Here is a 16357-nt window from a genome sequence, read left to right on the forward strand (position 1 = left end):
CATAAGGAGGTTTTGTGTAGTGTGTGGTCGTGTTGATTTCGAGGCCCTCTTCCGGCGTGCTGTTTCTGTTCACCGCCATGGGGCCCACAGAAACGGCTCATCATCCGTGCATTTTTCTTCCTGGAATATCCAACTTTTTGCAGCACATACAAATACACCCTTCCTCGAGGAGAGTCTCCCAGATCAGTGTTTTCCCAGCCGAAGGGCATGGATGTAAAGAACGGGGTTCTACAAGGAACATCTTCTGAGCTTTTGCAAGCGCCCCCCTAGAGAGTGCATGCAGCTCTATCACTGGTTGCTTGACATGATGATGAGGAAATGGATGGATCAAAACACCATTCCATCCATGCTGTGCAAGAATCAGCAATTGCCATGCCAATGCCTGTAGCAGCAACCTGATTCCATGTTTCAATTACAACACACGTCTAATACCCAGACTCTGCTATGATGTCAGTCTACAGACAGAAACACAAAGAGAGCCAGCCTACTTTAGAAAACTAATGACAACATTCTTGATAAATGTTGGGTTGTCACCTTCATCTCATAGAGAAACCTTGTTTTGGTTCATACAGATTTAAGTTACTCATCCCAGTCCCACTTCCTTGGAAGATCCTCCATTTCTCATGTGCCGACCAATCTCCAATCCTTACATACCCTGTTAGTTAATCGCATCTTTTTCATTTGTTATGCATGCTACTTGGCTCAATTGATGCTTATTTGGGAGTTCCCATTGATATGAATCGTTTGCGTTCATATTTCTTTTCAGGAATATTATGCAGTTAATGCAGATTTTTTATATCGAACTTATTTATTAGAAGATTTGTAGGTATCCAAGCTAGCAAGAAAAAGAGTTCCCATTTCCTGTTGTGCTAGAGTAAATAACTTTTGCACTTAAATAAATACTTGGATTGAGTTCAATTCATAGTTGTATCGTCTGGTTTCCCTATGCTGTTTGATTTTAATTGTAAGCATCCTAGTTGTTTTGAAACAAATTGGCAGGTTCTTGGATTGACATTATCCTTTTTCAATTTTTTTTTTCAATTGTTCAACTTGAAGGATAATTATACGTGCATAGGATCATCAGACTCTCCCTCTCCAGGATTCATGGTCATCAGATACAGGCATTCCAAAAGCTGCAGCTGAAAACTTTACAGATAACCATACTGCAATAACTCTTCTCCACAATGCAGAAAGAAAGACCATTGTAACCTGCCGGTGCCATCAGCATAGCCTCACAAAAGCAACTGCAAGGTTGAGTTGAGATGTTCAGTCAGAAAGCTGCAAAAGGAAGGTGCAGTCTTACAGGTCTTAAGTTGTCAATTCTCCTTTGCAGGTGATGTGGAACCTAAATTTTAGAATGCAGTCCCAAGTCCAAGTCTACAGTTCCTGATGTCCAAGTCAAACGGAGATTGAATGAAGTTGAGCAGTTCAGTAGGAGATCGTCTTTGCTTCAGCCAATTGAATTAGCCAGGATTAGTACCTGCCTCTGAACTATGCTTCATCCCACGATGACTTCAATTTTCTATTTCTATAGAGAACAATTTCTTTATTTCATTGGTGTTGATGCCATATAATGCAAGAACTGATCTCTGTACCTCCCATTCAGCATAATGTAAAAGATTGCAAACACTAATTTTGTTCACAAAAATGAGATCACTAGTGCCACCCAAGCTGAAATCAAGTCTGTTTTCAATGATAAATACAAGTTTGGATCTATCTACCTGTGGATTCTATCAGTAAACTGTTGGAAGAACTATCTCCAGATTCTGCATAAATCTCATTTTTGCTCTTGATAACCTAGCAACAAGAGCAGCACAAGTAAAAATGAGCATGCACATGCAAACGTGCTTGCACACCAATGCACACATAAAAGGTACTGCTGCTGCTACTGCTACTACTATGAACTTCAGAAGAAAAAATGGAGGAATTGATTGGAGTTGTAATTAATGACAAGGTCAATGTTTTTCTTTTCTTTCTGGTGCTCAAACAGCGAAGTAGTATTATGAGAAAATTTACCGCAAAGAAAAATAAACAACAAAAGTTACAATGGAACATCGATCTCAGCCGGTGGTAGTAGGGAATGAGAGCATGCAAATATACAAGGCTGATGTGAACCACTATCCAACTGGCAATGTAAACATTCTGTGGAAACTTCGTACATGCATAAATATCAGAAATTCATTTCTATAATTTGAAGCTCCATCCGTCCAGGCATCCACAAACCAAAAGTACCAAAAATATTTTCTCTAACACAGAAAGAGGTATCAACTATAAAGGTCATACTGAGAAGAATAGAGATGAGAGATATCTTTTACCTGACCCTGGAGATGCATAAACAAGTTGAAGTTTTAAGGCTGTGAGAGTTAGTTTTAAGGCTGTGTGAGTTAAGAGAATGCAAATAATTTGACAAGAATTTAACAAAGACAAAATTTCTGGTAATTTTGGGCTAAATTTTCTTGGAATCAAATTTCTGGCATGATAAGATGGGTGCTAAGCACCATCTAAGCAATTGACGAAAAATCCAGTTTTCGAAAAGGCACATGGTTGACAAGAACTAGGGTTCGTTTGGCATTTTGAAAATTATATTTTAATAATTACTTTTTCACAAATAAATATTGAAAGTTAATTTCTGGTTAGTGATTTGACAAATAAAAGTGTTTACAACAACAACAACAACGCCTTCATCCCAAACAATTGGGGTCGGCGATATGAACAAAAAAGAAAATCATTTTGGGTCCTCCACATGAATCCTTCTCCTCCAATCATTTCTATCCAATGTCATGTCCTCGTTGAGGTTCAAAGCATTCATATCCTTTCTTATCATCTCCATCCAAGTCTTCTTAGGTCTACCCCGACCTCTTTTAGCTAATAGATTTTCCCATTTCTCCATCCTTCTAACCGGAGCATCATTAGGCCTTCGTCGAATATGCCCAAACCATCGTAAACGATTCTCCCTCATCTTATTTTCAATGGATGCAACGCCTACCTTCTTACGTATTTCCTCGTTTCGAATCTTATCTTTTAGTGTATTTTCACACATCCATCGAAGCATACGCATCTCAGTTACACTCATTTTTTGAAAATGATGTCTCTTGGCAGCCCAACATTCCGTACCATATAGTAAAGAGGGTCTAATTGTCGTCCTATAAAACTTCCCCTTCAGCCGCAATGGCATTCTACGATCGCACAACACTCCAATTGCACTTTTTCATTTCATCCACCCAACCTTAATCCTATGATTTACATCTCCATCAATTTCTCCATTCTTTTGAATGACAGATCCCAAATATTTGAAACAGTCATCCACCGCTATTTGTTGCTCACCAAGCTTTACTACACTCGCATCACTACTTCGTTGCTTACTAAACCGACATTCCATATATTTTGTCTTACTCTTACTCAAGGTAAAACCTCTTGCTTCCAAAGTCTGTCTCCATAATTCTAACTTAGCATTAACCCCAGCTCTAGACTCATCAATCAAAACAATATCATCAGCAAACAACATACACCACGACACATTTTCTTGAATTGATCTCGTAAGTTCATCTATCACTATAGCAAAAAGGAAAGGGCTTAATGCAGATCCTTGATGTAACCCAACCGTTATAGGAAAATTGTTTGTCACCCCTCCACAAGTGCGAACATTGGTTACTACTCCTTCGTACATATCTTTAATTATACTAATGTACTTGAGAGAGATACCTTTCTTCATCATTGTCCACCAGAGAACATCCCTAGGTAATCTATCATATGCCTTCTCCAGATCAATAAAAACCATATGCAAATATTTGTTCCCCTCTCTATATCTCTCAATAAGTTGTCTAAGAAGATGTATAGCTTCCATAGTTGATCTTTCAGGCATAAAACCAAATTGATTCTCCGCTATCATGGCAACCTTCCTCAACCTATACTCAATCACCCTCTTCCAAAGTTTCATAGTATGACTCATGAGTTTTATACCACGATAGTTTGTGCAATCTTGTATATCACCCTTATTCTTATAGAGAGGCACCAAAGTACTCTTCCTCCACTGATTAGGCATCTTATTTGTCAAACAAATCTTGTTAAAAAGATTTGTCAACCATTCTAAACATTTCTCTCCCAAGCCTCGATAGGTATACCATCGGGGCCAACTGCCCTTCTTGATTTCATTTTCTTCAAAGCCTTTGCAATTTCTTTCTTTTGAATCTTGCGCATGAAGTCACGATTCATCTCATGAAAAGGAATTGACAAGTCTCCAAGATCCTGAGCATGACTTCTATTAAATAGCTTATCAACATAATCTTTCCATCTCTCCTTAATCTCCTCATCTTTGACTAAAACCCTTTGTGTTTCATCTTTGATACATCTAACCATACCCAGATCCCTCATTTTCATATCTCTCATCTTTGCAAGCCTATAAATATCCTTTTCGCCCTCCTTGGTATCCAACTTGTCATAGACCTCCTTATATACCTTATCCCTCGCGTTTCGAACTACTTTTTTAGCTTCCTTCTTTGCTACCATATACTTCTCCAAATTCTCATTATCACGACTCTTACTTAGATTTCTATAACACTCCCTTTTAACCTTAATAGCTAATTTGACATCTTCGTTCCACTATGATGTATCCTTACCTAGCGGTGCACCGCCTTTAGACTCACCCAAAACCAAGGTTTTAAAACCCGTGACTCGGAACTCGACTCGTTCTTTATTGACTCGTGACTCAGCGGGTCAACTCGGTGACTCGGACCGGGTTTTGTTAATTTTTTATTTTAAAAGAAAAACAATATATAATTTGTCTCAAACCATGTTTTTCAGTAAACATATAGTCTAAAGAGTTGACAATAAAAAATTGCAAGTACAGAGTAGAATAAGTACAAACTTCTTCATAACAAGGTCACATGGAAAGATCAAGTTACATGAAGAAACTTCTTCATAACAAGCATGTCTTTGGTATTCAATGAAGGCCTCGTGTAACTGAGTCTAGAAACATACTTAAACTCAAGTTTCTAAATAGAATGGTTTAGGAATTTCAGCTAAACTTCTCCAGAAGACACCCTAGCTTTTGTTAGCTTTCCTTCCTAGTGATCTCACCTCATTGAGAACAGCAACACATCATCTTGCATAAAAAGCCAGATTGAATTAGTTGCAACAAGGTAAAACAACAATAAGAGAATGAATTACCAGAAGAAATTCCAATTATGACCAAGGGAAATGTTGTCACATGGATACATGTACAAGCATACTGTACAAGATCAACACAACTGGTATGATATGGGTGTTTCTGTCAAAAAATAAGGATGACAGGGTACAGATTGTTATGCACAGGTGTGATACAGACTTTGTACAAAAATGTATTTTTATATACAATGAAGGATATGATATGTGTTCATAAAACAACACTCAAAGGCACCCAACACCAGAACATGAAGTACAAGCACCGATACGTGTATGCTTCACTTTTTTGTTAGATCTTTGAATCATTTTTTTTGCCAATATGTTTAATCAACACATAAAGATTGATAGATTATTGTATCTTTGAACTAGTTTGTCTTGTAATTTATTATTTATTAATTATTATTAAACTGTTATTTTGAAATACCCAAAAAATCAAATTTCAAATATCCCAGAACTCGGCCGAGTCAGGCCGAGTCAAGGCAAGCCGAGTTTACCCTGCTGAGTTGACTCGCTGGAGGGCCGAGCCGAGTCAACCGAGTCACCGAGTTGACTCGGCGAGTTTTAAAACCATGCCCAAAACCTCCTTCGCCACCTTTCGCATGCAACCCGCTATCCACATTGATTCTGAATCCTCCTCGAGACACTAATTAGCTTCCTTAGCTACCTGTTCTACAAACATTCCTTGTTTAGCTTCTTTTAGTGCCCACCACTTAATTCTAGGATTTATCCTATGTCTATCCCTTTTGTGGCATTTTCTAATTTTAAGATCTAAAATTAAGACTCTATGTTGTGTAGCTACACTTTCTCCCGGTATAACCTTACAATCGATGCAACAACCTTTATCTCTCTTTCTGAGTAGGAAAATATCTATCTGACTCTTATTAACCCCACTTTTAAATGTTACTAGGTGAGACTCCCTCTTCCTAAACCACGTGTTGGCTAAGATCAAATCATAGGACAAACCAAAATCTAAAATCCTTTCTCCACTTTTGTTTCTTTCTCCTATACCATAGCCTCCATGGATACTCTCAAATCCATCCCTACTAATGCCTACATGTCTATTAAGGTCTCCGCCGATGAAAATCTTTTCACCATGAGATATCCCTTGTACTACTCCGTCTAAATCTTCCCAAAATTGACACTTAATGGAATCGTCTAAACCGACTTGAGGTGCATAAACACTAATAAAATTAATAATATTCGTACCTACTACTAATCTAATAAGTATAATCCTATCCCCCTTCCTACAGACCTCAACTACATTATCTATAAACTCACGACTAATAACAATCCCAACTCCATTCATATTCCTATGTATTCTTGTATATCAAATCTTATATCCCCAAGGTTGTATCACTTTTGCTTTCTCACCTACCCATTGGTCTCTTGTAAACATAAAATATCAATCTTTCTCCTACACATAACATCTACCAACTCTACCAACTTACTAGTTAAAGACCCTATGTTCCAAGTGGCTAACTTAATTGTATGGTCTTGAACTATCTTTTTTACCCTCACCCATCCAACAAAGTGCGGGAACCCTTGCCTATTTGACCCTACCCCCGGGCGCCGGTTTGACGCATCGCTTCTGGGCAATGTCCTAGGTACCCTTGCCCACTTATCACTGCCTCCGGGCCTATAGAGTACAAAGCGCCGCTTAGTAGGGAACGCTCCAACGAAATTCGCATATTGGTTCATATTCATAGGGTGTGACTAAATTTTTACGCTGGCTGTCACGGGCCTACCGCAACCCTCCTCCGTTATCCAGGCTTGGGACAGACAGTGTATAACTAAACAATTATGCACAGGATAAAAAACACGACCTAAAAATGTATAAAAAGCAAGTTTTTTTTTAAAAAGAAATGACATGAAAACGCCAACAAAAGGAGAATTTGGCGGAAGTACGTAAAAAAAACACCTTGAATCGTCGCTCATCGATAAGGGCTTCCTCCGTCGCCCGTGTCGGATCTCCCAAAGCGTGAAAACCCCCTCCCTGCCGCTGAGAGAGAGAGAGAAGGAGATGTGCGGTGGGAGCTTCGTCTACCTCCGGCGACCCAGGTTCCGACGAGCTTCCTGTGTGTGTGTGTGTGTGTGTGTGTGTGTGTGTGTGAGAGAGAGAGAGAGAGAGAGCAGTTAATCGGGTTTGAGGGTTGGGGGAAGGCACCGACGAGCTTCGTTTGCCTCCGGCGACCCAAAGAGAGAGAGAGAGAGAGTATCCGGTAGTCGAGGGTTTCATATTGCGTCCCTGCTCTGGTTCAGGCGACCCCAAAAAGAGAGAGAGAGTAACCGTTAGTCGAGGGTTTTGCTTTACTGTTAGTCGGCGACCCAGGTTCCGACGACCCAAAGAGAGAGAGAGAGAGAGAGAGAGAGAGAGAGTATCCGGTAGTCGAGGGTTTCAGATTGCGCCCTGCTCTGGTTCAGGCGACCCCCCTTGATTTACACCAAAAAATTGAATGAGAATCCCTGAGCCTTTCAGAAATCCACGAAATCCCCAAATCCACTACACCTACGAATGCCGATTCATGATAATCTCAACCCCTCCCTGAGAAACTGCGGCCTTCGGACAGGGTTCGGTGCAGGGCTCCGAAGTGGCGATGGACGATGCTGCAGAGGAGGTCGAGAGGTCAGGCAATGGTGGCTTCGGCGTGGCGAGGAAGGACGCTGCAGAGGATACCAAGAAGTCGGGCGATGGCGCGGCAAGGGACGATGTTGCAGAGGAGCTACAGAGGTAGGGCGGTGGTGGCCCCGGCGCGGCGAGGGACGACGCTGCAGAGATTGGGAGATCAAACGAGCAACCAAAGGGGTAGAAAGCATCGGGTCCCCACCGAACCAGCACAAATAAAAGTGTTTGGATGACAAAAATAAGTTTTGCAACTTCTATAGTTAAAGATGCTTTCTTCCAACTTATTATCATATTCTTCAAAAAAACACCACCACAATCGTAGTCATCTCTCTCTCTCTCTCTCTCTCTCTCTCTCTATTCTTCTTCTTCTTCATAACTACCAACAATGCCACACCACTATCATCATCTACCTTTTACATGTTCGCCTTTGTTCACCACCACTATCACTAGGGCTGGTAAATGAACCGAACAACTTGCAACTTGGCTTGGTCAGGTCATCAGGAGCTCATTCTTGATCGGCTCATACAGCTAGGGAGCTCCGCCACAAGCAGCTCGTTTAGCTTAAATGAGTCAAGCGTGAACATAGAGTGTTTGGCTCGGGTGAGCTTGAGTAGATAAAAAAATACATTTTTTATGCGTTATATATTTTAAGTGTAAGATAAAAGAGAAGAATGCAAAAAATATATATAAAGAGAAGGATCCATGAAAAATATACATGTAAAATATGAATTATTAAGTTTAATATATAAAAATATATATTTTAAGTGTAATATATAGAAAACATATACATACTCCACGTATAAATAATATAGAAATTATTTACACGAACCAGATCTTGTTCAGCTCGCCTCATTCAAGGACGAGCAGCCTTGAGCCCAGCTCGGCTAAACATGAACACGAGCCGAGTTACGAGCTTGGTCCCCCTGGTAAACGAGTCAAACCCGAACATGCCCTGTTTGGTTCGTTCGGCTCATTTACCAGCCCTAACTATCACCAACACCATCATCATCTTCTTCTTCATTACCACTCACTACCATCGCCATCAATATACCATTATGAGCACCACCACTATATGGCCATCACAAATATGATCATCATCAATGCATCACAAATGCCACAGCATGATCATTACCTTCATCATCATCATCTCACCAACACCACTATGATAATTATCATATTCGCCACCATGGTCACTAATAGTGGGAGTAATACAGAAGTATTGGAACTTTGCTCACATTTTTCAAGCGATATATGGCTGAAAACATTAAAAATGCATGCACAAACCTGCATTTTCTGATCATATTTTTAGGGGTGTCTTCAGTGCTTCAAGTGACAATACCCCTACCCTTTCCAGCTGTTTCCTGGCCAAAAATATGACCGGAAATGGATGTTGAAGAGGAAGTTTGAACGAGAGAAAGAGGGGTGAGCAAGAGAAAAAGAGGAAAGAGTGATTTTTTAGGCTTCACAACATTGTTTGGAAAAAGAAAACAAAAAACTACTTTTCTATCTCTGGAACACTCTTTTGATGCCAAAAATAGCATTTAAAAATCCTATTTTGGAAAGTATTATATGAAAAACACTCCATCAACATCGTCAAAATGGAATTAGGGTGCTAAGAACAATGTTCTGGGCAACATCTAGACCCCTAATTTTTTTTGAGAAATTGGTCACTCAGAAGATGCTAAAAGCACAATATTAATTGTTCGATGAAGGATTAATTTTCAAAGTGTAAATCAACAGCGGATTACATCATGACAAAGCTTAAAAGAAGAGTTCTGGATTAGGAAGAACCAAAAGAAGTTGAGCTATGAAACACATACATCATGAGAAGTAAATCTAGCAGGTTAAAGTCAGTCTACTTTTTGTGGAACCTTGTTACAACTCTTATACTGTCTTGAAAAGCGTTTTGGAATCTATCATCCACAAGGGCAATTATTTTCCATGGTTAGATTCTTACTATAAGCCAATCATAACAATCCCAATGTACGAGAGACCACAAACCAGACCCATGCCCTTTCCTATGAAATGAATGACTTAGCTTTTCAAGTTTTTGTTATTTTTCCTATTATCCAAGAACCTCCTTGAATGGCTGGCCAGAATAGAATGGTATCCTTCTTGTGCTGAAAATTATTGTGGCTATCTCTAGACAGGTGGATGAGAAATGGGGGAAGAAATAATACTTGATTTAATGTGTGGCTGCTCATGGCATGGTGGACCTCATGGAAAAAGAAGTAATGGGATCTTCAAAGATTCTTCAAATATTGCCTGGTTGTACAAATGCTAATTGAATCTGTTTAATCATTGATAAAATGGCTGGGCTAGACCTTAGCTGGACAAATCCCGGTGCCTAAGGCTCACTTTTCCTTTCTTAATTCTTTTATCATCTTGATTTTGTGTGCTTTTACTTGCATTGTGCTTATGCTTTGCTTCTAAGTGAAACTTTTTAATCTCCCATCTTTTATAATAAATTTTCTTCTTTATCTAAAAAATGTCCAAGTATATCAAACCTCAACATTGTTCACTTATCCAGCAGAACCATAAAGAAAACAACCATTGAACCATCCATATACATGACAAGAGATATCTTCCAATGCAATGAGTTCCAAGACTTCACCTTTAGTTTTAGCAAACATCTGATTTAAATATATTTTTAGTTCAGCATTGCATGGTTTTCCTAATACAACCGTTTAACCATGAAGAAAACAACCATTTAACCATCAATACACATGAAAAGAGGCATGTTTTAATGCAATGAGTGCCATGACTGCAATCAATTACTGTCCACCCAAAGTTTTAACCATCTTACTCATAGTTACTTTTAGTTCAAGAATTGCATGCTTTCCTAATAATAGTATTATTATTATTATCTTTAATATTAGCGCTACTGCAGATAGAGCAGATTGCTCGAAGTCCACGGAGGAAACCTCCAATTGCCAATTTCCAAGATAATTAATGTTCTAGACCAAGATTAACGCCAACAGTGTCAATAGTTTGGCAGTGAATCTATGCAGTCATTCGTCAGGTCTTACTGATGTTATGAAATTATATCAAGTACCTGCAAATTTTAGAACAATCATGGATGGAGATACAATGATACCAAGTCCAAGCTTATCATAGTAACTGGGAGTAAAATATCTAATCTAAGCATAAACCTAAAGAAGCCATGTGAATAGTAACTATGGGTGTAAAGGGTTCCATTATACAAATGAAATTATGTCTCAACACCTTGGCAAGCTAATCATCCTTGCAGCGAATAAGTGAAACAACCACAGATCTTCATTTGCCATAAAGGAATCCTTACAATTTGAGTTCAACTAGCAGCATAACCAGTTAACACAAATTCAAATCAGGTGACCTTGAATCATATTAGGGTACTAATTATCCAATGTGAATAATAACACGGTGACACATCAATGGTCGAAACTAGAACACATGCACCAGGCCAACTGTATTTGTAGGTGAAGCACACATGCCCATACATTGACTGTGACAACCAAAGCACAAGAATGCACAAGAGGCAACAGAATGGAATTACATTATAGATATGTGCACAGTCATACACATGGCAGCAGCAACAACAAAAATAATGACTGATAATAATTCTTCACAGGTCAGTCCAAAATGTCAAAATTGAAACACAAAGTGAAATGAAAAGGCAAAGATTACTTTGACAACTCATTTCAAAAAATAAGCCAAAACAAAGAAGATATAAAAAAGATTTCTACGTGAATGGTCTACATACCAGGCTTCGTTTTTGATAAAGCAACTTCTTCAAAAGCCTTCTGTAAACCTCGTACTGCAGCGTGGTAAGTTTTTACAGATGTTGCCCCATCCTCAGCATACTTGATGGCTCGATGACAAAGGTCATTAAATCTCCAAGTATGTGATTTTTTACAATCAGCTTGAACTTCATGTTCTTTTCCATCATTTAAATCCCTGGCTTTGGCATTTCTTGTAAACCGTTTTAAAATATAATGTGGTGGGAGCGTCCCAACACCTCTATTCATGAACACGATCAGTACATGTCTACAAACAATCCCTGAAAATTCAAACCTCTGACAGCTGCATTTGGCTATCATGTTAAAAATATTGAACCTGACAATGTATTCTCTTGAATTAGGCTCATAGCCTCTAACTATATAAGTGACAGTTGCTCCGTCATCCTCTCTGGTTTCAACCTTGAAACCAAAACAAGGATCCAATTCATCTTGAAACTTTTCAAGCATTTCCCTTGTATAAACTCCAGCTGTTTCTTTCTCCAAAGGCCATTTTGTCTTAAGAATAGGTTGTGTGAAGTTTGTTTCTAAATCTGCTTGTATTTCCTTCTCATACCAGATATCCAATGCCTTTGCATATGATAAAACAAAGTCATACAGAGTAGTCTGTGCATGAACAAACCCATTAAAAAATGCATCAATACTCTCACCTCGTTGGGTTGTAGATAGACCTGCAAAAAATGAATTCCTCAAGAAAATGGGTGCCCATCTGTGACGAATTTCAAATAATGACTGAAGCCACTTCTCTTCCTCTTCATTTAAAATGTATTTATGGCTCATTATTCCCCAACATTCTTCAAACTCATCAGTTGACTCAGTCTCATAAATGCATCGGGTGAACTCATTACTGAAACTTCTATTTGACTGAATTACGCTTTTTAGCTTTATTGGAATTTCTCTTTGTATTTGTCCTAAGCAGTAACGATGGCAGGTGCTTGGAAGCACCCTTGAAACAGCTGCATCTATGGCTTGATCTTGGTTAGTGATTATGGATATTGGAGGTTTTCCAGACATTGCTTGAAGCCATGTCGTAAACAGCCAAATATATGTTGATTCATTATCATCTAAGACTGCAGCACAACCAAAAAACACAGTCTGATTATGATGATTAACTCCAGCAAATGGTGCAAATGGCATATTATATCTGTTTGTCCTATAAGTTGCATCAAATGTTACTACATCACCAAAGTAGTCATAGGCCATCCTTGACCTAGAATCTACCCAGAAGAAACTAGTGATGTGCTCATCATCATTGACTTGTACTGCATACAAGAATGCAGGGTTTTCAGCTTGCATGCAAGTAAAATAGTCAAGCACTGCCCGAGCTTCTCCTCTTAAAAGCTTCCTTTGTTGGACTGCATCCACATAGTTTCCACAACCTTGCTCAATGAAACCAAGATTTCCACCACCTCCTTCTTCTCTGTAAAAGGACATGGTCAAATTGGTGGATGGCCTTGTTCCTATGCAAGAACCAATCACACCTTGCATGGGATTGGATGACTTCCTATGCGAGCGAAGAAACTGGACCCTACTAGGGCTCTCTAAAACATGGTTGTGTTCTATTACAAATATAGTAACGACCCATTTTCCCGTACTTCTTTTCCTTATTGCCATCTTTGCCAAGCAACCTAGCCTTGTAACGGTCCGAATCCGCTGCAACTTAATCTGATCACTGTCCTTCCTCCGATGCCGGTATCCCTCTCTAGCGCAATGAAAGTAACGACCATTAATTATATCTCTGTTGGATCTAGAGCGGGATAAAGAACCTATACGAACGCTAAACCCCATACGCCTTGCATACACATTGTAGTATTCCCGTGCAGCCTCATCAGTATCGAACTCCATACCAACATATGGATCCACAAATTCACACCCATAGGATTCGATCAAGTCCATTTTCATCTCATCATCCCCACCCACAATAACATCCCTTCCACCAGAGTTCTTCTCTTGGCCATCTTCATCATCTATGCCATTCTCTCTTTCACCAGAGCTTTCATCACTTTTATCATTCACACCAGTAGAAGGGGAGATGTCCGCCTCCGGTACATAGTCCGTCGGATAGAACTCCATGTTCACACTTCATTCAATTCAGACTATACACCAACATGAATAGCAATTCATTTAGAAGAATCCAAGCAACGTGAATCTTAATTTTGTCATACAGAGAGAGTTTACAGATAGAATCAAAGAACTCTGAGATCATTAAACCGTCACCAAGCTAAAGAAAAACAAGGAAAGAACGGATCCAACAATGACAACTACGTAAAACTTCAATAACAAATACTCGAAGCTAGGAACTGAATTCAACCAAAACTCTTGGCAAAAATCACGCCGTTTTTACATGGTGCCCGGCTCAGTACCATGCTGGATCACAATACAAACCAGGAAGCCTGAAGAAACGAACTTGAGCAAAAGCACCATCAGTTACCGTATGGTGCTCGATCCAGCAAAACGCTCCATAAAAAACACACACACACACATAGACGGGGCCGTTGAATATCAGCTCGCACACACGGACTACGAGCGCCCGATGGCCTCCGTGTGTTCCAGCACCGGATCTTGAACTAGAAAAAAAAAACATATATAGAAATCGAATCATCCAACAAGAAAACCAACAAAATCATTCAGGTGGAGAAAAGGGGTTAGCGTAAAACAACAAAAATACCCATCTAAAAATTTCCCGGAAATGTGCATGATGAAGTTTCCAGTGATCCAGTACGAATAATTGTGAAATTTTAGTTTTACAAAGCGGGAACAAAAGCAAAATTCATGAAATTGAAAAGAGGGATTATGGCGCTGGACCAGTCCTCTACCAATCGACGATTACCAGAAAACACAAAAAACTGCGGTGTCCATTAAAACCTTTTACTATAATAAAAGGGGAAAATAGGCCCCAAAAAGCAGTATTTGACCGCATTTTTTTCACCCATTTCTTCATTTTTGTAGAGAGAGAGAGAGAGAGAGAGAGAGATATTCTTACGTGATGGATCGCCGGAGAAAAAGCTCTGCCGACGGATGAGCCTGGTTCGCACGGTCGGAGGACTCGCCGGAGAGGTGGAGGAGGTGTTGAACTGTTCCTCCGAGGGAGGGTTTGATCTAATGCTGGACTCAGCATCGATGACGATGCTGGCGCACTGACCACCGCCCATCGTAGGTATCGTACGGTCCTTACGAGGTGAGTCAATGGCCCTGCACGCTTGCCGAATTCTTTTTATGGTTACCTTGTTTGGGTATTTGTATCTCGGCTTTTTTGGGGGATTCCGTGCCGTGCGTGGTCCTCTACTCCTGTGCCCTGTGCAGTGCGGTACTGGTTGCAGCACCAAAGTGCCCCGTTGGCCCGCATGAGATAGGAGCCAAATCGGGTCGGATCCGATTGGACCTCCAACTGAACCCAGATTGAATAATAAGATCCCTTACTACCTTCCCTATCAGGTCAGGCTATTACCACAGACGTAGATTTGCATGGCGTCCCCTTTCACGTTACACAAACACGCCCTACGATATAAACCATCCTTCAATCATAAGATTGACATTGATTGACCCATTAAGTGTTCCAGTTCCAGCAATTTCTTTCTCTCGTTTTATTTTTTTCGCTCACTTTTTTCTCGGGAGGAAAATAAGTTTTTGGTTTCTCTCTCTCTCTCAAAAAAAAGAGAGTTTTTGGTGGATTTCTGGAGCGCTCTATCAGGCAGCTCGTCGTTTCTTTCACTTATCATTTTCGCGATTTTTTGACATACGTGGATCTCTTTATCTGATTCCTAATTATCTCGGATTTTCTTTCATTTTACACCATCTCCCAACCCTCAGAAAATCGTTTTTAACATCTGATTTTCTGCGATCCTCTTCTCGAATATGTGATTTCGGATTATCTATATATATTTTTTCTTCCCTCGGATATGGCGTTGGTTGTTGGGTTCAATAATCATTTGTTTCTGCCATCCCTCGATCTTCAAGAAACTGTTTCTCGATTAACTGGGAAAAAAATCAAATTTTCCTTCGGACGTGACGTTTTTAGGGTTTAGTGGTCATTTTCTTTTCGTTTTTGCCCCTGATTTCCTGGTTTTTTTTCGTGTTCTCAGATCTGTCATTCTTGATTTCTTCTTTTCAGTACCCTTGAATCGATCTGCATGTTTTTTCTTTTCTTTTGACCTTTCTTGTTGATTCACATCTTGCTATTTAGTTTCAGGATTTCGAAAAGTTGTGATTATTGAGTTTAGCAGATTGGTCTTTTCTTCCTCCCTACCAACAACAGTACTAGCATCCAAGTCCATGTATTCATGAATCTCGATCTGTTACGACCATCCGAGTCCTGTTTCTAGCTCAACAGGAATGAGAATTCCATTTTCTTCCCATAAAAAAACAATCAGAATGTTTGTTTAATTATTTTCTCAATCATGTCCAGTTCATAATCAAGTATTCGTTGTATAATTGATGTGTTAGTTCTTAATTGAGTCCTCCCGATTTTTTTTCCAAACTTTTTACCAATATTTTTTAGGGAAATAAATTTTTTTTTTTTACCAATACAGTTGGTTCGCCGACCCCAATTGTTTTGGGATGAAGGTACCAATACAGTTGGTTGCATGTAAATTGAATAGAGAGTATTTTAGCATTTTACTAACAGAGATGAAGGTGTGTTTTCATGGGTTTTTCTTGTTATGTGTTTATACTGTCGTATTGAATGATCCTAGTTACCACTAAACTAAGATCACTAAAATCCAACAAAGGGCAATTGAGATATCGCTCGGGAAATACAACTATGTCAGGAATCAGGTAAGCACCCGAATACCAACCTCGA

General features: G+C 39.5%; 1 protein-coding gene across 1 annotated transcript; it reads right to left on the reverse strand.

The window, feature by feature from the left end:
* Positions 1-1571: 1571 nt before the first annotated feature.
* LOC149845105 (protein FAR1-RELATED SEQUENCE 5-like) lies at positions 1572-14739 on the reverse strand. The gene is made up of 3 exons (XM_089997463.1): positions 14543-14739; positions 11526-14126; positions 1572-1797 (listed from the first exon to the last, which is right to left on the reverse strand). The coding sequence occupies exons 2-3, from the start codon at positions 13630-13632 to the stop codon at positions 1778-1780; spliced, it is 2127 nt and encodes a 708-aa protein (XP_089853589.1). The 5' UTR covers positions 13633-14126; positions 14543-14739; the 3' UTR covers positions 1572-1777.
* Positions 14740-16357: the final 1618 nt, after the last annotated feature.

Source organism: Nuphar pumila, chromosome 2 (genome assembly GCF_984573655.1).
Source record: "Nuphar pumila chromosome 2, dmNupPumi1.hap1.1, whole genome shotgun sequence".
Lineage (NCBI taxonomy): Eukaryota > Viridiplantae > Streptophyta > Magnoliopsida > Nymphaeales > Nymphaeaceae > Nuphar > Nuphar pumila.

Bases quoted from the DNA above. Each gene is read 5' to 3' on its own strand.
- LOC149845105 (XM_089997463.1), bottom strand. From the start codon at position 13,632: ATGGAGTTCTATCCGACGGACTATGTACCGGAGGCGGACATCTCCCCT. The intron at 1,798-11,525 runs GTATGTAGACCA...TCTTGTTGCTAG, and splicing joins TTTATCAAAAACGAAGCCTG to GTTATCAAGAGCAAAAATGA.